The sequence below is a fragment of the Ambystoma mexicanum genome, chromosome 6p (assembly GCF_040938575.1).
Source record: "Ambystoma mexicanum isolate Mex_15411 chromosome 6p, UKY_AmexF1_1, whole genome shotgun sequence".
NCBI classification, from domain to species: Eukaryota; Metazoa; Chordata; class Amphibia; order Caudata; family Ambystomatidae; genus Ambystoma; species Ambystoma mexicanum.
The window spans coordinates 417,461,851-417,485,139 of record NC_090935.1 but is presented as its reverse complement, the minus strand read 5'-3'; the positions used below and the strand labels follow the sequence as shown (position 1 = coordinate 417,485,139).

At 44.6% G+C, this 23,289-nt stretch overlaps 1 protein-coding gene across 4 annotated transcripts in view; it reads right to left on the bottom strand.

Moving 5' to 3' along the window:
• The window catches only part of NIM1K (NIM1 serine/threonine protein kinase), a 413,346-nt gene that overhangs the window by 36,752 nt on the left and 353,305 nt on the right, over positions 1-23,289 (bottom strand). For all 4 annotated transcript variants that reach the window (XM_069627225.1, XM_069627224.1, XM_069627223.1 and 1 more), the window contains exon 3: positions 3,124-3,392. In XM_069627225.1, coding sequence (XP_069483326.1) covers positions 3,124-3,392 — 269 coding nt within the window. The remainder of the gene's footprint in view (positions 1-3,123; positions 3,393-23,289) is intronic.

The window sequence follows — 23,289 nt, the reverse complement described above, 5'->3', positions numbered from 1 at the left end:
ATGGAAGATATGACGACCTGCAAATGACAAAAAGAGATGAAACACCATGGATAAGGGACATCGCAAACCTAAAGTGAAGGACAGTGTCAAATGTAAGAAACTTATGCCATGAGCATGACGAAGATATTCAGTTAGTTTACGCATGTACATATGCTTGGAACCGCAAGAAAGCTAAGAAAATTGTGACGCTTGCTATGCTTCATAGTAAAATAGATTGCGGCAAGCACCACCTATACATATCTACCTCAAAATAAGCGCGTTATATAAGTATACTCCGACTATGCACAAGGCAGAATCAACCAAAGGTTACTGGAGGCTGCATGAGGAGAGTTGCATAGTTAACAAATCAAGAATAAAAGGTAGAAGAGAAACTCAGGCAGAGGCAAATTGTGCCAAAAAGCTAAGGTCGTATCAGCTAAAATGGCCGTACAGTAGCTACAATTAATGAAGCAAAGAACAGAATATCCCGCTCAGAAAGGTCAAGGTAAGAAGCCAAAAGCAGGTGGTGGGTAAAACAAAAATCAAATACACAAATTACATTAAAAATGAGGCAATTTCACGGTGTCTGAATCATGTGACCAGCCGAGCAAGAAGAAGGGGGACTTTCACACTTATGCATGGCAGTGGGCCATGCAAAGATATCAGAACTTTTCCAGGCAAGAGATGCAGTCTCGAGGCCAACCACAGTGACATATTTGACACATGACCACTGAAGTGATGATTGATTGTAGCAATAATTGGAGGAAGGCCGGGGGAGCTGACAAGCACCTGGCCGACCAGTCTGTATGCTGCTAGGCAAAGTGGAAAAGTATGAGTGGGATTGGTGCCAACGCAATCATAGTGGACCAAGTAATCTAGGGTCCTATAGTTAGTAGAACCAATGGGATGTCATACTTTTAGTGACATCTACAGTAGCCATTTTTAAGGTAGGGCTTGGATGCCCCACTTGACAATGTTTACCCAATCCCCTCACTCGGTTACCATATACAGATATAGCACCTATACTAAAGTTATCTTCCTAGAACCAATAGAATTGCATACAACATTTTAAGCATTATACGTCAGTGATGACGAGTTTTTAGTATAAATTATGTGTTTTTATGAAGTTCATCGGAGTTGTGAAGCAAGAAGGAAGATCAAGCAATCACTGATATTCATGAAATTCCCCGTTTTTTGTACTTGTCATTAAACAGACTGCCTTTGCCAAACTATTGAGTTGTCATTTTTGATTTGATGCTAGAGTGCGAATCTGCATCCCCATCCATCTCACGGGTGCTGCTATTCCATCTTCAAGTGCCATTGGGCAACCCCCAGCTTTATGGGCCGGTTGGGGTCCTAGTGCACAACCGGACAGAACTTCGTCATCAAAACAGGTCCTGCAAGAGTTCAGCGGCTAGCAGAGCTTCATGACAATTGCTCTTTGGTTGGGTGTCCTTCTCTGTGCTCTGTGGTTTTTATGGAACAATGTGGGCTCCTAATCACAGGACTGCATTATTTCAAACCTTTGGTCGTCACCCAGTCACTGAAGGTATGCCACATTAAACCTTTGTTGGCCTTCTATCTGGCTTTCTCTCACGTATGGACTTAAACTTGAATCTCAGCCAGCATTCACGAGACAGGGCATACTCGCTTCCAGCCACTGAAGCCTTCACTCTCTGAGGCAGACAGCAGCTAAAACCATACATAGCACAATTTGTATTTCGCTTGCTCGTTCATAAGAACAATATGTCCCTATTGATTCTCGGAATCGGAATCGGATTCTCTAAAGCATTCTTGGTGGTGCCTGCCCTGGCCTACAATAGGCTGCATGCTCCTGAAATTGTTGAATAGATGGTGACCGACACACAGCCATCTATGTGAGCAAACTCCCAAAGGATAACAGGGTACATTGGGGCAACCAGACTTAGGCCCTCATTATGGGTTTGCTGGTATCCTGATGGTAATTCCGGATGAATAACGGCAAATGGAGCTATCGTTACTATCGTTACCATCACCTGATATCCCGGTATTACCAAGATATTCCAGGTGCCGGCAATGACAGTCATTCCCCATTCCATGGAGTCCCAACTCCATGGGGGAATTATCGGTATTACTGGTGCAGGTAATACAGGCTGTTTCTGCCGGTCGGGCCTGGTTTACCTCCAGCTTTTAGCTGGAGGTGAATGAGGTAACTCCCAGCAGCAAACTTGTAGTGCAGGAAAAGTGGCAGTAACGGAATCACTGCCTCTTTTGCCAGCACTGCTCCGGCACTGCCAAACCTGTAATGACCCTCTTTGTCTCTCAGGGGCACAATCGGTATTCACGTTACTGATGAGGCATCAGACATGGACTCAGCAGGGAAAAGGTCAGGCAAACCAGGCAGGGAAAATAAAACATGCACAGGGCCTCCTAACAGAGTAGGGGGTGGATCATTTCAGTCTCACGACTGGGCAATTCATGACAATACCGTGACTGCCTGGGCATTAAATGGCATTTCCTGTTTTTGGAATGGTTATTTGATAGCAATATTCCGTATTAGGGTGAGCATATGGGCATTTCCTGGCAATGACTTCCAATAGTGTGAATAACTAAACATGGTAATGACAATCAATGGCAATGATATTAACACTTGGGCATTTTATGGTAATTGTTGCGAGGAGGATGAGTGCCAAGACAAGCAATGTCAATCACTGGCAATGGCTTGAGTACCTAAGGATTTCACGGTGACATCCGACAACGTTGTGAGCATCTGAATTTTTCATGATAGTTGTATGTGTTCCTGGGGCTGTGATGAAGAACCTGGCTAAAGTATGTGTAACTGTTCTTGATGTCACTACCTGGCAGTGGACTTTTGTGTGAATGTGTGCATACCTGGAAAGTAGATCAAAAAAGTGGGCAATGGGGTGAGCGCCTGAGGTTTGGATGGCAAAAGGAGGATTATGGTGTGAGTATCTGGACTGTGGATGAAGAACACAAGCCAAATTATGCTGGTACCAGGACATATAATGGCAATAAATGACACATTATTGGACTGCACTATAGGCCTTGTCGGGGCTTGTTTTTGAAGCTATAGTTCATTCATGAAAGCAAAGGGGATGGTTGTTAATTCCGGGAACTCTACTCTGTAAAGGGAGAGATACGTACCATGTGCTTGACAGCAGACACGATCTGTGAGAAGGTGAGCTTACTCTCCGCTTCTGAGAGCTTGCCATCCGTGCTAATTTTAGCAAAGAGCTCCCCTCCTGCTGCATATTCCATCACTAGGTGCAGTTTGGAGAGTGTTTCTACAACTTCATAGAGCCGGATGACGTTCGGATGATGAAGCTTCTCCATGCTGGAAATCTCGCGGGACAGCAGCCGTTGCGTCTTTGGGTCCAACTTTGTCTTGTCCAGGATTTTAATGGCTACTTTCTCTGAAAAACAAAGAGTGTGTGTTCAATATTAAGGTGCAAGCATAGAGTGACAGATGTGTCAGCTGTAGCATAAAACTGCATGCAGTGCTTTAAGTGGGGTGTGAAATCAAGGGAGGGGTGGCCCTAACAAGGGGTGTGGCCTAAAAAGTGTCCGGCATGGCTTAATGGGGTGTGTGATCAAGCTTGGTTGAGACCGGCATTGGTTCTAGTTCAGTGACTGTCGGGTGTTTTTTTTTTACTCTTTGAGCTGAAGATCTGCTGAGAACTCTAAATACATTTGGAATGTTTATTCCTACGGATTTGAGTGCTCGCCTCTCTTACGGAGTCAGGGGCAGGAAAGCATCCTCCAATCTATTTCCTCGTGTAAATCTATTGTGCACCCAATTATACCACCTATTGCTGGCCAGATTACTGACTTCTTTTTGAAAACAACTGGAACTAGTACCGAAATTAGATCAATTGTGCTCATTAGAGGAATAGCTATGCTTGACCACTCCCAAATGAATGACTTGAATGACTAAAGCATTATAGAATATGGTGACTCTGCTCTACTGGGCAACGAGGGTCGTAATTTGGAGAGTGTGGTACAGCAAACTTTTGATGTGTCCTATACTGGTTCCCCGACTGAATTGACTAATCTAATTGAACATTGCTCAGCTGTTTATTCTTTACCAAGGTCCATGGAAGTAGAGGCCTCTCAGGAGAAGCATGCAATCCATCATACTTTACGGAAGGCCGATGAGCGCTTTCGGCTTACTTTTCCTGAAGTCTCAGCACTTAATATGGTTCTTAGTTCTCGCGTCAATTTATATGATAACATTTGGAATGAAGCCAAGGCACATACTATGATTTTAAGCGCAATTAATGTTAAACTAGAAGATATGGAAATTAGTTATCGACAAAGTCTTCCACTGTGTCCTTCCCCCACCTTGGGTTTACCGGGCAAACCCTTGCATAGTGTTCTTAATACTACCCCTATTGTTATTAATGAAGAATCATGCAAAGAAGTGTTTATGGTCTCCACTGACAGTGTTTTTCGTAATGAGTTTGAGGTTGACCCTGTTAATGATGATGGTATGAATAATGTGGCTGAAACTATTTCTGTACGAAATGATCAACTAACATGGTGTACTGAAATTACCTCTGTATGAAATGATCAACTAACAGTGAGTACTGGGGGCGGGGTAGAGGTAAATTCGAGAGGATTCATTGAGTACGAGTTCTAAACAGAAAAAGCCCAAAAATCAAAAGCTGGTAAAAATGAAACATTTATGAAACCGAAAATGAGAAATGTAACTATTCCGGAGTCCTTGAGCAGGGCACGAAATGCAAAAAAGCATGCTCCCCGATTAATGACTCCGGTGCTGGAAGAAAGTGTCTGCGATTCAAATACCGATGTGGGGGGTACAATGTGACGATAGGATTGCATCTGAGCTGACCCTGGGTTCAGAATTGGTTAATGGTCAGACTGATTTAAGTCAGGAGTGTGGAGTTCCTAACCAAAGATGTTGTTTAACGTCTGATGTAGGGGCGCAGGCAGATTCTGTTTATGGGTGTGCATACAGAGAAACAAACCACAAATGTTATTGATATAAAATGTAGTCGCCGTAGTTTGGCTACTCAGACTCACCAAGGGTTCCCCTTGTTTGGTGGGACTACAACTATATTGTCCAACCTATCCAATGTTAAGGGCAATTCTTCATCCTCCTTTGATTGCTGCTGTGGAAAGCCTTTTGAATAAATTGTATCTGCCGAACAGTATGGGGGTTTATCAGCTTATTGTTCCACCCTCCGGTGATATAAAATGGAGGGAGATTTGTACTTATGTCCCCAATGAACAGATATGTTGGATGGGAAACGACTATGGGGCAACAAGTAATTCTAAAGGTGAAGAACACAATGAAACCTATAGTATTTTAAAGCATGCTAGGACCACTGATGCAACGACAGGGGGTAGAGAATCATAATATAACAATGCACAGCAGTGCTATGAACCCCCAAGTAAGTAATACCCATCGTGGTCAACTTGTGGGCGAACAAACAATTGTTGACTAGTTTATTTGGAGACAATTTTCTGCTATGTCTGAACAGAAGCAATGTATTTTTTATTTTCTCTCAGATTTTAAGTCTGAGGGCTTTGACCTCTTCGGACTTAGAAAGAGTCAAATTCCCTGACAGGAGGAAAACTGATCGATCTATCCTACACTTTGGGTCTAGGTTTGTGAAGGAGCTAGTTTACGCGGAGCGATTGAAATTAAGCAACGTGGGCTTTACAATTGATTATTGGGAAGATCAAGAAGCTGAAGACGTTGGGACTAATAGCACGGGTAGTTATAAAATTGATAAGAATACAGATGGAATTCCAACTTGAGAAATGAAAGAATACTATGATAACCAACATGTAAGCAAAATAGATTGGTCGGGGGTCACATCGACTTTGCAGAGAAGAGCCGATCCATGTTTTGGTTATGGGGAGTTGCCTTGTTAACAACATTGAAAAATTACATTTATTATCGTGGAATTCAAGGGGTAGTACACACTTATTTTCTAACATGGTTGCAATGTCACTTCTAAAAGAGTCTAACTGTGTGCTTCTACAAGAAACTTGGTGTCATTACATGGGTTTTGTTACAAAGCACGCTGAGACTCAAGGAAAGTTGTACAGAGGTCTTTATTTTATTTCTTAATGGTTACTTCTAAGTAGTCCAACATTCTGGTAGTAGGGCAGCAGTTAACTCACCACTGTTCAGTGTCCCAGTTGCCGTATGGTGGTCCACTACCTGTAAAGTTCCGGCCCAGACTGTCCTGCTTATGAACAAATCTGCAGTGGTGGTGTTCTACTAAAGAGTTCACCCCTTTTCACCGCCCCAACCCCTTTCCTCTTTGGCAGGCTCACCTGCTCCTTCATTGGCGGTGTTCCACATGGCCCTCCGAATTCCCCATGTCAACTGCAAGCTGTGGCAGGCTCACCTACTCCCTTGTTGGCAGCATTCCGCTTGGCACCCTGGTCTTCTGCTGTCACCTCTGCGTCCGTTCACATCAGCCCTCCAGTACCATTTTTCCCGGGCCGGCTAATAAGCCCAGACTAATGCTTCTTCTATGCCGTATCCTGCAGTCTCCTCCGTCTCCCATGGCACGACCTGTTCCTCCTTTTAATGAAAAAGACAGAGCCAATTAATTAACCAACCCTGCCTCTCTCTGCATCCGCACCCTCGTTTACAACTGACAGTCCTTCACTCTAGTAACTGTTGTGCACATCCTGATTAACCCCGTCCTGTGCTTCATGCCGCAGACTGTGCTCCCTCAGTTTTCACTGTCACTTCCTCACATACCCTCCCCACCAAGCCCTGACGTTTGAGCAGGGTATGCGCTCTTGACCAGAAATCTGCTTGCGTCAGTAGTGTACCCGTCCGGTGGACAGTCATAAAGGTGTACGGCTGCAGTGCCAGGAACCACCGCAGGTTCATGGGGTTAGAGTCCTTATTCCTTGACATCCAGACCAATGGCACATGATCTGTTACCAAGGTAAATTGGCACACCAGGAGGTAACACCTCAGTGACTCAATGGCCCACTTAACTGCCAGATACTCCTTCTCAATAGTGGCATAGGCCCTCTTGAAGGCAACAGTTTCCTGCTGATAAACAAAATTGGGCATTCTCCTTCACCCTGGTTCTGAAAGAGTACCGCCCCAATCCCTACTCCAAATGCATCCGTATGCAAGAAGAAATGTAACACTCTGCATGTTCAGCTAAGGTATTCTTCAGATCACTAAACACCTGTTCGGCCTCTTGTTGATTATCCCTGGCCTTGGCGGTTCCGGGTCGACCATAGGCGATCTTCCAACACGGCTGCTAATGTTGAAAAGTGCAGTATGAACCTTCTATAGTAGCCCAGGAAACCCTGGATTTGTCTGGCATTGGCTGGGAACGGAAGTCGATCAATAGCCTCCAACTTGTCCTGTTGAGGCCGAATGGTGCTCTGACCAATGTAGTAGCCTAGATACTTAGTATGGGCGAAGGCTATCAAAGTCTTTAAAGTCTTCTTGGGATTGCTGTTGAGACCAGTGGCCTCCAAAGACTGAAACAGGACCCGCAGGTGCTGCAGATCGAAGCTCCAGGAAGTACTATAGATAATGATGTCATTGAGGTAAACTCACGCGTAGTCTCTTCGTGTCCCCTCAGGAGGGAGATCATGAGAAAAGTTGGGGGGGCTCCATGGAGGCCAAACGGCAGCACCATAAACTGGTACAGTCCCGAGGGGGTCACAAAGGCTGTCTTTTCTCTATCCTCTGGAGTGGGATTTGCCAATACCCTTTTGATAAATCGATGGTGGTGAGATACACTGCTTTTCCCAGCCTTTCCAGTAGGTCATCAATTCTGGGCATCGGGTAGGCATCGTAATTGGAAACTTCCTTTAGTTTCTGGAAATCCATACAGAATTGCATGCTTTCATCCAGTTTATGCACCAAAACTATGGGGGACCACCACTGGCTATGTGAGGGTTCTATGACTCCCACGGACAACATGGACTGTATTTCTTTGTTCACGGCTTGCACCCTGGCTTCCAGAATTCTATAAGGTCGTATCCTGATGGTGGTCCCCAGAGTGGTAATTATCTTGTGATAGACTTTCCTAGTCATCCCGGATAAGGATGAGAACATCATCTGGAACTCCTAGAGGAGCTGGTCAAATTTGTTCTCTTTCGGTTTTTCTCAGGTCTGGACTAATTAGCAAAGCCTCTTACCTGATTCGGCCCATCCGAAATGCATCTCAGTATTTGCTTGAGGTTCCGTACTGGTTAGAGCGATCATCGGGACTGACTTCACCCATTTTTTCAGTAAGTTGACGTGATAGGTTTGCACCAGGAATTGCCGGTCTTCTTGCCAGACTTTGTAAGTATCCAGCCCCAGTACTTGCTCTATCGTATATGAGCCCCTCCAGGCCGCTAACATTTTGTTCTCCGAGTTTGGAATCAGCACCAGTACCTCTTCAGCTACCTGAAAACTCTGCATCCTGGTTCCTCCGTTATAATGCATCTCCTAAACCCGCTTTACTTGTTGCAAATGCGTGTTGGCGACCACTTGCAGTTTGGATACCCTTTTCGTCAACTTGGCAGCATAATTCTGTCAAGGATACCTCTTGTTGGGGATGTTCCTCCAATTTCTCCTCCAGGATATCCAAGAGGGACCTCACTTGTCAGCCAAACAATAGGTCAAAGGGGGCGACCCCCTTGGATAACTGTGGTGTATTTTGAAGAGTCATGAGGATCCACGGCACCATTCGATCCCAGTCTTTGTTGATGGGTGTCATCATTTTCCTCAACATCTGTTTGATTGTCTGATTATACCGTTCTACCAAACCATCAGTTTGTGGATGGTAGACAGAGGTTTTTAAATGCTCTATGTGGAGGGTTTGACATATCTGCTTCAATATGGCTGACAAGAAGTTATTTCCCCGGTCTGTGATGATCTCCTTGGGGATCCCCACTCGGGCAATAAATGACATTAAGACGTTGCAGACCTGTTGCGCTGTAATGCCCCATAGGGGAAATGCTTCCGGGTATCTTGTATCTGGTAGCATAGTTCACAATTACCAATGAATATTTATGTCCTCTACTGGAGGCATCAAATAGCCCCACAATGTTCAGTCCTATTTGTTGGAAGGGTACAGTAAATAGGCGCATTGTCTGCAGCAGAGCTTTCTGGATGTTAGCTCTGTTCTTTTTCTGACACTCATTACATTGCTGACAGAACCCTTGCGTCTAACCGTACACTCCAGGCCAGAAGAACCATGCCAGGATTTTGTGTAATGTTTTCTCGGATCCCAAGTGGCCCTACTCCACTTGCACATGAGCGACTTCCAATACTGTAGGCTGAAACTTGTTAGGGACCAATAGCTGTTTAAGGGGTTTTTCCCCAGGTTGCTGTACCACCCGATGTTACAGACCTTTTTTGTGCATAATGTGCGGCCCTTGGCCTCTGTTCCCTTCGCTCGCTGCAACTCAGGCATTTCTGGAAGTAAGGTCCAACTCTTGTGCCAACCGGTAACTGTCCCATTGCTCATCTATCTTGCAATCGACAACGGCAGGCATCATAACCTGGTGCTTCCACTTTTTCTGTAGTGCCCATTTCTCTGCCCAAACTCTTGGGGTTTCGACCGACAACGGCAGGCATCATAACCTGGTGCTTCCCCTTTTTCTGTAGTGCCTGTTTCTCTGCCCAAACTCTTGGGGTTTCGACCGCCTGGTGGCATAATTTCTTCTCCCCGGAAGGGAGCGCTAGCCCACCAATTTTCTTCGATACTCTGGATGAGTTTAGGCATTAGCGTCACATCTGACAGCACCACTAGAGTTTCAGGGAGCACGGGTAGCACTGCTGCCTTGACTCTCAAGTCCTCCCCAACCAGCTTCACCCTGATATCTTGGGTTGCATACACTTTCACATCTCCATGCACTCAACGTATCGGTATTGGTTCTCCCTCATTTTTCCCACCACCTACCAGTGTGTGCCGATTGCTGTTTGTAGACTTCCAGAATCTAATAGAGCTCTTGATGGGAATCCTTCCACTTCAGCCTCACAGACATAGGGGTATTGTGGTCTGGGGAGTGGGCCTTTTTCTCCCTGGTAGGGCACCATCCATTGTACATCAAATAGCCCAATATCCATGAGCTCAATTCTGCTCTATTTTTGGCAATGCCGGGCAATGTGGCCCCATTCTGCACATTAGTAACATTGTGGGCTCCAGGGAGGTATCACATTTGTCTGCCCCGGTATTTCCTGTTCAGTCTCTGGTTTCCAGGGTATCGTGGTCGTTCCTTCTCCGCGAACCAGTCATTTAGGAGTCTTGGAGGACCCTCCCACCATCCTATTAGTTGAAACATACATCAACACTCTTCCCTGCCCAGCCTTCTGGTATGCTGAGGCTATATTGATGGCCTCTGTCAGGCTCCAACGGTTATGTTGTTTCTCTCTACCATTTTGTGGGTAGTGGTAGTGGCTGGCTGAAGCCATTTTTCTGCCAACTCCTTTACTCTATAATATAGCTGTCGTGGCATCTCTGGGGGGTAACAACTTAATCTCCTGGAACTTTACCCAGTAGGTTTCTTCCTCGTGCCCTAGCCTCTCCAGGACGACCTTCTTCGTATCAATGTAGGCCGTATCTCCACTGGGATTGGCCGCCTGGTAGGTGCTCTGCATTTCCCCCGTCATCAAGGGGGCCACATAATTACTCCATCATTCTTGTGGCCATTGTGAGTTCCTGTCCACCCTCTAAAAGTTCACAAAGAAATGCGCTTTGTCCTCTCCCGGTACATACTTCTGTAATACCATGGCCGTTACCTGGGCCTGCTTTCTGGCAGTCGCTTCTTCCGCTAGTTGTGCTTGCTGTACATGTAGGGCCTTTTGAAACATTTGCCTGTCGGCTTTGGCCTGCTGACTATGGATTTGTAGTGCGTGCTGGAGTTGCTGTTGCCCTTCCATCATTGCTTTTAGCAGGCGCTCCATGGCGTTCTCTCCTCGATCCCACCGCTGCCACCACTTGTCACTACTTGGGTTTCGTTACAAAGCACGTTGAGACTCAAGGAAAGTTGTCTGCTGTTATTTATTTTATTTCTTAATGGTTACTTATAAGTAGTCCAACATTCTGGTAGTAGGGAAGTGGCTACCTCACCCCTACCCGGTGTCCCAGTTCTCCTATGGTGGTCAGCTAACTGTACATTTCTGGCCCAGAATGTCCTGATTATAAACAAATCCCGTGGTGGTGGCTTAAGAGTTCACCCTTTTTCTCTGCCCCAACCCCTTTTCTCTTCGGCAGCCTCACCTGCTCACTCGTGGGTGGCGTTCTGTGTGGCACTGGCCCTTTGACTTCCCCAGCATCCACTGCAATCTTCGGCAGGCTCACCTGCTCCCTCGTTGGTGGCGTTCCATGTAGCACCCTCGTCTTCCAATGTTGCCTCTGCGCCTGTTCACGTCACCCCTCTGGTACCATTTTTCCAGTGCCGGCTAATAAGCCCAGACGAACACCTCTTCTGGCCGGTGTCCTGCAGTCTTCTCTGTCTCCCGTGGCATAACCTCTTCCTCCTTTTAAAGAAAAAGACAGAGCCAATTCATTAACCAACTCCGCCTCTCTCCGCTTCCGCACCCTCACTCACACCTGCCAGCTCTTCACTCTCGTAATCGTCGCGCAAACCATGATTAACCCCTGCCTCTCCTGTGTGCAGCAGACTGTGCTCCCCTGGTTTTCACTGTCACTTCCTCACACTTGGTTACTTTTCCTCCAGTGATTCCTCCAGGTTTTTTTCAGCCAGTCAAGGCCAGTCGTGGGGGTCAGGCCTCCGGGGGATTGATTACTGCTATCAGTTCAGGTCAAGGGTTAATTGCTGAAGAGCTCCCTAACCTTCCAATGGTGCCTTGGCAGTTACATTGTCAAGGTTGGGGCACCCATTTCACCCCTTGCTGATTAGCATAAAAAGGCACAAGGAATTGGGTGTACTAGAAGACTTCTTAAGTGTTATTTTAGAATGCATGCTATGTTGGCAGACTAAGGTTATGAACGGTCATATTATTCTAGCAGGCGATTTGAATGCTACTTGTCTGCCCAATCATGAGGGTGAACTCTGAAAATTACGTTTGAAATGGTGGCCTCCGATTTCAAAACGCAAGCGAGTAGCAAGTGGTACCTTGCCATGGCATCCATTGGAATCCAACTACTGAATAGTAGGGCATGGGGTGATGAATTCTGTCAGAAATCCTGGTATAGAGGTATGAGCAAATCAACCTTGGATTATATTTTGTGGATGATTTTTTGTTTGAGTGCTGCACTGATTTTCTAATTGTGAAAAACACTTGGAGTGAACACTGTATAATGAAGGCCAATTTTAGTGAGATGTTGAACGTCCAAATGGAAGGTGGTCCAATTAATTTGAGAACAAATGGAGGAAGGGATTCCATTCGCTGGCACATTACATTGGCCTGCTCACTGCAGACTTTAATAAGTTTATGAAGCTCACTAAGTTAGAATGGAAAATGAAAGTCGTTAGTGTAGACCATTTTGATACCTTTATGGTAAACCTGATGGACAAAGTTTTAAGTAACCCTACATGTAGGTCCTGTAAGGGGAGGAAACATCACTTACATGTCTATGATGAACAGCTAGCTGTAGAAAAGCGAGTTATGAGTGGAGGTATTAGAGAAATTAAAAACTCAACTGACCAAAGAGATGTACAATTGAGTAAATGTAAAGTAAAACCAAGATACAATATAAATCCTGACGTGCAATTTTACTGCAGAAAGATGTGGAATCTATGCCACACATTCTGCTTAAAAGGGATGTGGGAGCATTTTGGGCATTGGTGAATGCGCAGGATGTATCTTCTGTTGTCAATCAGTTGTATGCAGTCTCAGAGCCAGTATGGGTTACATTTTTGAAGAACTTTATGCCTCAAGTACCGCTGTTGAAGATTTTTTTAACAATCCTGGGGGAAATTGTCCAATATCAAAATGGTGTCTCCATATTGAAGCTGAAGTGGTTATGGAAATCATTAATGCTTGTAAATGTTTGAGAGCTCCAGGTCCAAATGGCCTAACAAATAACACTTTAAAAGTGGGTCCTATTAACCGGACAAATTCATTAACTTTGTTATTTAGGGGTATTGCACTACAAGGTACATTTCCTAAATCCTGAGTCTATGTGGTACCTATTTACATGAGGGGGCCCAAGGATCGAACCTAAGAATTATCTTCTGATCTCTATGATCCATTCAGATAGTAAGATCTTTGTGTCCCTCTTGCTTCAGCGCTTAGAGCAGTGGGCTGCCTCTGTACGAAGGTTGAATAAACTTGCAGGCAGGATTTCCAAAGGGCCACTCAACTAACATCAATGAGCTTGTTTTAAGGGCAGACCCATCACAGTGCACCTATGTGGGGTCAACAGATCTCTTGGCAACGTTCGACATGGTATATCGCAGAGTCTTGTCATCGGTTTGCACAAGAATTCTGGCATTAGGGTCAGGCTGAATAAAGAGAGAGCCATGTCCAGAAGAAATGAAACTAAATCGAGTCTGAGGCAGGGGTGCATCTTGGCCCCCTGCCTTTTTAATTATCCGATATTGACGAATATCTAAATCCGTCTTCTTTTATTTCCTTCAAATTGGGAAATTTGAAAATTCCTTGTTTCGCTAATGCTGATGATTTCCTGCTTTTCGGCAATTTGCGGGTACGGCTACAGAGGCTACTGTCCACCATCTCGGCTTATGCGAAGGAGAATGGTCTTTTATTTAATCTGTGTTTGATATGATATAATAGGTTATTTATAATGCGCTTAATATCCAGAGGTTTCTAAGCGTGACCCGGGGATCGAACCTGTGGTGCTCCGTGTCGTCTTGCTTCCAAGGCGACGTTACCCCTGAGCTATCCTCTCGAGATGAAACTAGAAATTCTAGTATGAAACTGGAATTCTCGCATTGACGAGAGGCAGGAAAAGAAGCATGTTGGCGTGGTCTTTTGAAAACACTTCACTTAAGTGCACTACTAGCATAGTTTATTTGGGTTTCCACACTTCAGCCCAACCTGTATATCGGAATGTCTGTTACGTGCTTACACAGAAGGTGACTGTCCTATTAAATCAACTGGTAAAGATTGATTGGAAATTCTGATGTTTTTCCATTAAACCTGCGGTCAATTTCTATGAAGGAAAGGTTGTTCCTAAACTTATTTATGGATTGGAACTATAGTTGGATGTCGCCACAATGTGGTCGGATTTATTGGAATCATTTATATGGAGGCTTGCCCTGAATATCCCCAATGCTGTTCGATTAGCAGCAATACGATTTAAGCTAGGATTACTCTCCTTGAGTGAATGAGTCTAATGGAGACTGTTGTCATTGTTTCGAAATTTAATCCCCCTTATTGGAGATTCTCTGTACGAAAAAATGAAAATATATGTGGAATTTAATGGCTCTTTGGCAGGTGTTACAAATGATGTTGCGTATGTACGAGGCATCTGTGAAAGCATATTGTGTGAATTGAATATGGACACAGAGATTTTGATCCAGAACCCGGATAAAGTAAAAAATTCCCTTTTTGATAGGGACTGGGTAAACACAATTGAATGCTTTCATGGTTATCCCTCCATGAAGCACCTTGCCCATGAGCACCAGATAGGATCCTTCTCATTTTGAACCCAGTTTAATAATTATTTTTTATAGAACTAGTCTTTTAAGATTCTGTTGGAACCTGTTGTTGACGAAGGAAGAGCTTTTGAGGAGGGTAAAGATGACCTCACCCTATGCAATGTGTAGATTCTGCAAGGAAAAGGATATAGTGGAAACTATTAAAGATTTGATATTGCATTGCAGCGCATTGAATTTATATAGAATGGCCTATTTGGAGAAATTATGTTGACAGTAATTGGAACAATGATGAAAATGTGTGGGGACGAGTGAGAACACCGCGGATGGGGAAGATATGGCTGGGTTTCTTAAATCTGTGCACTTGAGCACTTAATAGATTTAACCTTTGGTTGTATTACTATGAAATTAAAATTTGATGACCTTTTTTGGATGTCTGGCACTGATGTTCTTTCTTATTAACGGAAATTATGTAGGAAGAATTGGAAATGTAACGTGATGATTTAATTGGATCTTGTAATGTGGATTTTTTTAAATGTATTCTGATGTTTTTATTATGATTGATGCATTTTTTGCATATTTTAATCAAGTTTTAGTGTCTACTTGTTTTGTAAATGTCTTTTTTAAACCGTATAGAAAAAAAAATGCACAGCCTCCTATGAAGACCTGAGAAAATGACAGAAGCCAGCGACCCACATGACCCAGGACTCAAGCCCCTTTTTTGTTGAACTGGTACAGTGTGGACCGCCCTAACAACACTCATATTGCTGCACTGTCACTTTCAATTGTAGTCCTACATGCTCATTAATGGGGCCCACTCCAATCTTCTAATTCTTGCTTTTCTGAGTGGCTGGCTTTAGATCTGTGTTGGTCCCCACAAAACATGTGAAACTGTTTTTCTCTTTTACAGTCTGGAGAATTCCCCACTGTATTGCATGCATGTCTAGCAACCTTCTGGCCCATTGTTGCAATGTTTAATGTCCACACGCGCTCACTCCTCATGGTGCGCACACTGCTCCCACCGTAGTCACAGAGCAATGGTCCTGGTCTCACTCTTGGTTTACTCCCATCATGCACTGCTGTCTGATTGGATTCTTATACCTAGATGCGTAGGCCTTATTTTGGGAATGTGTAATGCTGAGTTCTCATTTGCGCTTTGTACTCTCAATGTATTCTGAGAGCTGTTTCCTCAGACTGTCTAGGTCACACATGTGCTGTAATCTCAAAGCATGCACCCACTCTCACTACATCTGCACTGTATTCTCTGAACTGTATTCACAGGAAGTTTACTGGCTAAATGGCTGAGCTCTCATTATGACTGTAGAGCCCTCACTGTATTCAAAGACCTACAGTCCTTACCACACAATTGGATTATCTCCTGTGCTACAATCGCATTGTAATTTTAGGGCCTCATTACAACTTTGCCCGTCCAGAAAAAATGCTAGTAATTCCAGCACCGGAATTATTTCCGTTCTGGCAAAGTACAAGTCTGCCGGTGAGTCCACAAATCTCCTAGCAGGCCTGAATTGCCGGTCAATCAGGACACCACTGTCAGATAAATGACTGAATCAGTGACTCTGGAAATGCTGGTGCCGATGATTCAGTAGTTACCATCCTGGGAATTTACCGGCTTTCTGCCACCTGTAATATCCTGGTAATACCGGGATATTGAGCAACGGAGATGGTAATGCAGCTTTCCTGGTATCGTACCAGAATTATCGGTGGGATACCGGGAACATTGTAATTACCCCATAATAGACTTTTTATGTGTAGGGCTAATTTATGGAATGGTTAAGACCCATTGTGAGTGCTGTGCTCTCACTGTATTCTCAAAATGCTTACTTCTCACATGCGCCAAGCCTCATTGTATTTTAAGGCCTATGATGCTTATGCCTCCACTTTGGAATGTCTAATGCCTACATGTGGGGAGTTCCTGTTGTATTCTAAGGACTATGGTGCGTTAACCTCACTGTTAGAATTCTTAATACCCACATGGGCTACTTTGCATGGTAGTTCGGTCTCTATCGCTTGTCTCTACATAGCAGTACTTCCAAATAACCACATCACAGTTGTGCTCCTTCATGTGTATAACTCATGTCACATGGTTGTAATGACCAATGACATGGGTTTTGTTAATCCCTCCCCCACACAAGTTATTTAACAGAGTTTTTGCATTATAGAACCTAGATTTGACACATTGCTCAGATTTCCCCTAATCCAGGAGCAACCACCTACAGTGTATCTACCATTGTCTCCCTAATGCTTGCCAACAGTTTCACTATTGTTTATCCTGCAACCCGTGTTGCTAAACAAGTATGGAAAATACTGAAAAAACGAATTCTTAAATGTAACTGAGGGTTACCTTTTTACAGACACATGTCAACCCCTCATGTGTTGAAACAGCAATAGACATCCTATTATTTACTTAGGAACCAGAAGCTTGGCAGGCTCAAATACTATTATACGTCTCTGCTACAGAGTAAGTGGACATTATTGGTGCCACCAGGTGGACCACTGAGCATAACTGACCACAAACATTAAGTTAGTTATTAATATTTATATGGACCGAACCGTCATGACTTTTGGGAACCATCAGAACCTCATTGCACTTGAGGTCTTCTCCAAGTGGTGGCCATCCCGTGGTTAGATGGTGAAGTACTGGATATGCTAGAGCTCATACTACCAACTCACCACAGGAAATACTTCTGACTCCCACAACTCAAGTCACTCATTGCATCGCCAGGATCCTTTTGAAGAGACTGCTAGCCTGTGTTCCAAAAAATCTATTCACCCTAACCCTTCTTCATCAGCCGATAACCTGGATATGATGGATGATGCAGACATCAATTTCCTAGGGGTCACAGGAACATGGTTTACTGACAACTTAACCACACTGGTTAACTCTTTACTGCCAGTAGGATACAAAGTTAATGTCAAGACTGTAAAGACTGGAGGCGGGTTTCTGTATCTCTGACCCCTTTAGGGTAGAAGAACAGAGGTTATCCAGTGATGTTACCAAATAGAAAACAGAGAATAACTTTTTGACTGAAACTGAAATACCGAAAAATATCAGATTCTGAATTAAAATGTATATGGGGTTGGGTGAAGGGGTAAAAACGGGGGTGGGAGGGATTCGGGAAGCTTTAGAATCACAGGGAAACAGGTGTTTTGGAGCAGGACCCCCCAAATAAAAAAATTAAATAATTCTATATTTTTTGGGTAAAAAGGTTAGGTAACAAAGTATTCTCTGACATTTGATTCATTGACATCACATAGATCCAGCACAGAGCACCCCAGCCTAGGTTCTCTATGTGGTAGCAATGGACAAGCAACAAAGGAAGCGACTCAAATGAGGTGATGCAGGCTGGGTCTTAAGTACAGTAAATCCCCAAGCCCCCACAACGGAATACCCACACACTATGTTATGTGATAACACAGTTCTTTTATATCAAATAAAGTTCAAGGAAATATATAGGTCAATAAGCACAGCTTCACCTCACTGATGATGCCCAACTAGGCTGAAACACGTGTATGGGGTTGCTGTGGTACTCTTGTTCAGAGGAGAATTGCCTAGCATTTCGGTGCTGGACTGCCCCTGGGCAGGACAAAAACTGATATGTGGGGAAATGTCTTCTATGTGAAAAGAACAGTGGGCTAAACACTTGGTTGAGACTCTCCCAGGGGCCATCCACCCAAGAACAAGTCAATGGGCTGTGTTCGTGCTGGTAGTGAGGTTCCCAGACCCCCCTCTGTTTTGCATACCAAGTAACTTTGGGTCTCACCCTAAATTACCAGGGGAACCCAGACGTGGACCCCTTGCTCACTGCTCTTAGAGAGGCACAGCTTCACCTCACTGATGATGCCCAACTAGGCTGAAACACGTGTATGGGTTTGCTGTGGTACTCTTGTTCAGAGGAGAATTGTCTAGCATTTCGGTGCTGGACTGCCCCTGGGCAGGACAAAAACTGATATGCGGGGAAATTTCTTCTCTGCGAAAAGAACAGTGAGCTAAAGTCTTGATTGAGACTCTCCCAGGGGCCATCCACCCAAGAACAAGTCAATGGGCTGTGTTCGTGCTGGTAGAGAGTTTCCCAGACCCCCCTCTGTTTTGTATACATCAATAAATAACCCACTTTGTAACACTACCCTAATAATGATAAATAGGTTGTATACTAATTGAACCTTTCACAATTGACCTCGGGAGAATAGACCTCGGGAGAATTGACCTCAGGAGAATTGACCTAATATGCGGGGGGGACCCCCCGCAAGCCCCCACCCAATCCAAAAACCCCTGCAACCACCCACCCAACCCCCTTATATTATTTATAATCCAAACCAAACAAATACATATATAAAATAACTAAAATAATATAAAGGTCAATTGTGCGGAAGGTCAATTGTAAAAGGTCAATTTGGGTAATACTGATAAATATATACACATCTGTGTGGTAACACAATATACTTTAGATTCAATTTAAAATGCACCAACTGCTGACAGTAAAAAGCACCGGAATCATAAAGCAGTGGATAATGGCATAGATACTACTGTAGAAAGGCAAGTTAGATAATGAACATTGGCAGAATGCTTTCATTAAAGTAGATAGGCAGTAATATGTGAGGACACCCCCTCACCTGGGCAACCTGTAAGAGAAGAGTTAATGTGTACTTTATCTTGTAAAATACAGCCCAGTCCAAATATGTTCAGTAATGCTCTGCTTCTTTTTCTACAGGACCCACTACTTCAAGGTAATTGGGAGGTCACAGGAGAAGAGGATCCAAGATCAATCTGGGAATGCTGGAGGATTCCTGAGGTTGGAAGATGCTCGTCCTCGTCACAATACCTTGAGTGCTTTGGCAGGAAAAGTGGTGGAGTTTCTTGGCCTTTCTCAATGAGACTCCTCGAGAATAGACCCCCTTTGGAAGAAAGAGTCGCTGGGATGTCGATGCTGAGAAGAAGAAAAGAACCAAGCAGTGTCGGAAAAGCAGCACCTTTGGGCTTCGCAGTGGGCTCTGTTGGCGGGTCGTTACTCTGGCTGTGGATGTCCCAAGAAGGGGAAATGTGCTTTGGACCCCGACAAGGCCTGGCTGAAATGTATAAGATCTGGGGTGGCCTTGCATGACTTTCAGTGGCAATTTGTGCAGTGTCAGAGTAGGCTTTGGGTTTCAGGATTTTGCGGTTTACCGCCTTTCTGTTCTTTGGTTCTGAACCCCAGCACAGACCTCAGGATGTCTTCTGGAGGCCTGGACATGACCACTGGATTGGACTGTGGACCCTCACCAAGTCTGGACACTCGGGACATCTTCTTTGGATTTTGGTGACTTGGAACCCACCGGCAGGCAGCAACCCTGGACCTTCTCTAGTGTGGACAAGTGGACTGATGTTGTGACAGGGATGTCCCTTGAGTAATTCTTCAGAGTTTTGCAACTTTTGCAGCTCTGGGTGTCAAGCAGCAATATGCCAGGGTACCCCCTCTTGCAGGCGATACTCAGCAACTTGGCTTCCAGTGGTCACAGACACTCTTCCAGACCCTGGGTGACACAGATTAACTTTTTAGCTTCAAGACATTCATGCATGTCTCTTCCGGACCCATGAAGATCCCTTCTCCAGATGGCAGGCACACAGGACTAGCTTCCAGGACACTTTGGGTGAAGAGCAGCAGTTGCACGATGTTCCCTCATAGCTCGGAAGAGGTTGCCTATCCAGGTCCTCTCTGGTTCAGTCCTTGAGTCAGCAAATCAGCTTTCGGATTGCTTGAAGATTTGCAGCCACAGACTTCTTCCACCAGATGGACTCCAGGATGCAAGTTAAGATAACTTCAGATTCAGCTTTCTTGTTACAGCTTCTGATATGGAGGAGACTGTGGAGCCCACTGCTATAATAAACACTCCCCATTCACTCAGGCTGAGCCAGCCTCAGCCAGCCAATCACACACACTTGCATTCATGCAGGCACCACCCAATTAGGCTCACAGGCATTCAGCCTATTCACCAGAAACCAGACACCCACAACACAGGATGGTCACTGGGGATACTCCCCAGCCTTTCAGTGCACTACAATGCATTCACTGCAGTTTCAGTCAGGCCTGGCTCAGGCATGGTGGCACACAAACAAAACCAGACACTCACATGCATATTGACTACTCACTTCATTCAGGTAGGCTCCACCCCAAGGGTTTACCCACAAGTATCCCCTGGGAAGGCTCCTGCCAGTCCGGTAGGAGGCAGCACCAGAGCCATATATGGGCCTTCCACCCAACAACCATTCAGGGGAAGGGAACAGGACCAGGGCTTCTCAAGACATTCAGAAACAAGGAAGTAAGGCAAAGGAAACCAAGAGGCCACTGGTGACCATCTTGCCTTTGTGTAGGAATCCATTGATTCCTACACCCTGTTGTGTGGGCAACACACACATGCCCAAATACCTACACTAGGGGTACAGGGTACACTAGGGGTACAGGGTTGCACCCCTGCCCGTGGGTGCCCTCAGGGAATGACATGGGTACTGTTCACAATGAACAAAAATGAAGAGCTGCACTGACAGAGGTCCAAACTTGACTCTTGTGCAGAAAATAAGCAGAACACACAGAATAAGGAGGTATAGGACAAGGAAAAGGAGACCCTGTCCCTCCAATGCATTTCCAGCATCACAGTCGCCTCACCCCAGACTGAGGTTAGGGTGAACTGAGCTCCCACAAGGTTGCCACCCTCATCCAGACGGTAAACATACCTTCTAGAAAGAACATCTGCATTATCATGACTCTTCCCTTGTGTCTGCTCAATAGTGAAGTCTAGCCCTTACAGGCTAATGGACCACCTGAGCAGTTTAGGGTATTCATCCTTCATCTGCACAAGCCACTTTAAGGGCTTATGGTCAGTTTGAACCTTGAAGGTAGACCCAGTAAGGTAAGGTCTAAAACGCCTAGGGCTTCAAACTATACTAAAACATTTCTTTTTAACAGTGGCCCACCTAGGTTTTCTATCCTACAGTTGCCTACTGATTAACATAATTGGATGTTCACTCCCTTTGTTGACCAACAGGGACAAGACAGCTCCAATTCTTGAGTCACTGGCATCAGTTTGTACAATAAAGGGTCTGTTGTAGTCAGGAGCACACTACACAGTTGCCCTGCTCAGACTTTCCTTCAAGCCCTCAAAGGCCCTCTGACAGTCTTCGGTCCAATGAACCTTCTTAGGTTGCTTGGGTGCTGTCAGAGTTGTCAGAGGGCAGCTATGGTGCCATAGTCTGCCATGACGTTACCCAGTAAGGCCCCACACAACTCTCACCTTGATTTGAGTAGTGGGAGTCTCCCAGACATGTAGATCTTGGATTTGACCCCCGCCTATCTCATGATCAGGTTAAGTGACCTTCCTCTATGCTATCTGACACTTGGTGGACTTGACTGTGAGGTTGGCCCTTTTCGTGGCCTGCAACACCCTATCCAAATTATTCAAATGCTCTTCCGAAGTGGAACTATAGACAGTAATGTCGTCTACATAGGCCAAACAGAAGGCCTCTAGTCCACTGAGGGTATGATTGACTATCCTTTGGAAGGTGACAGGGGCAATCTCCAACCCAAAAGGCATGACCCTAATCTGGTAGAGACCCTCAGGGGTTGAGAAATCTGTCTTCTTCTTGGCCTGGTCAGTCAGAGGTATTTGTCAATAGCCTGATGGGAGGTAAAAGGTGCTTACAAATTTGCAGCACTGATGGTGTACACGAGCTCATCAGCTCTGGGCAATGAGCGAGCATCAGTCTTTGTGACTGCATTGACTCATCTGTAATCCACAAAGAACCTCCAATCTGTAAATTCTCTATTAAACATTTGATTCACTTTTATGTGGGAAACGTAATACCAAAGATTATGTATGGTGTTGAACTGGATGGAGCAGCATACAGCATCAATTGGGATAGATTGGAGGGGAGGCTTTGGCAAAAGAGTCCTGGGTCTGCCCTCCTCTCATCCAATGGCATCACTGCTCTTTGAATTGGGTCTGTTGTCTTTGCGTTACTGGTTCAACTGATGAGTATCATCGATCATTGCAAAAATGTTGTCTTTCTCTTGCCAAATACTTTGTTTGAAAATCTTCAGGAATGTCTGATTATTAAAGTCTCTCCATTTTTTAAAGTAATGTCAGTACCTACGGATGATCTGTTGAACCACATGAACGAAGACCGCTCTGTCTTAGTATCAAATCCCCTGTCTATAAAAAAGCTACTAAAACACGGGGACTGGATTGCGACTATTGACAAAACGCATCAATATAAAATACATTCAACCTTTCTGCTTATCGACAAACCGCTAGGAGATTTGCCTAAATACCTTTGTTTCCTATCCCTGCCCTGTAACAAGACAAGCGTTCCTGAGATTCCGTTTCAACGCTTTGCCAAATGGTGAAGGTCGATATGCTTGTTCAATGACACTGACACAAGAGGGAACAAATAATACCTTTACATACTGTGATGTTTGAGAAACACCAGAAACACTTCAACATCTGCTGGACAATTGTTTTGCCTTGGCAGATATTAGAACACAACACTTAGTTAATTTCTTCTGAAATGATAATGCTTATGTACTTCCAGAGGATATGTGGAAACGTTTGTCTGATGGAGCTGAGCTATTTTTATCCTATGATGTGATTCAAATGATTAAGGAACTACATCTTTATAGCTAACATAACCATTTTGTTTATCTATGGAACCATATAATTGGCTCTTAGATAAATATATATATATTAATATTCAGGCAAGCTCATCTATGCCTTTCATTCTTA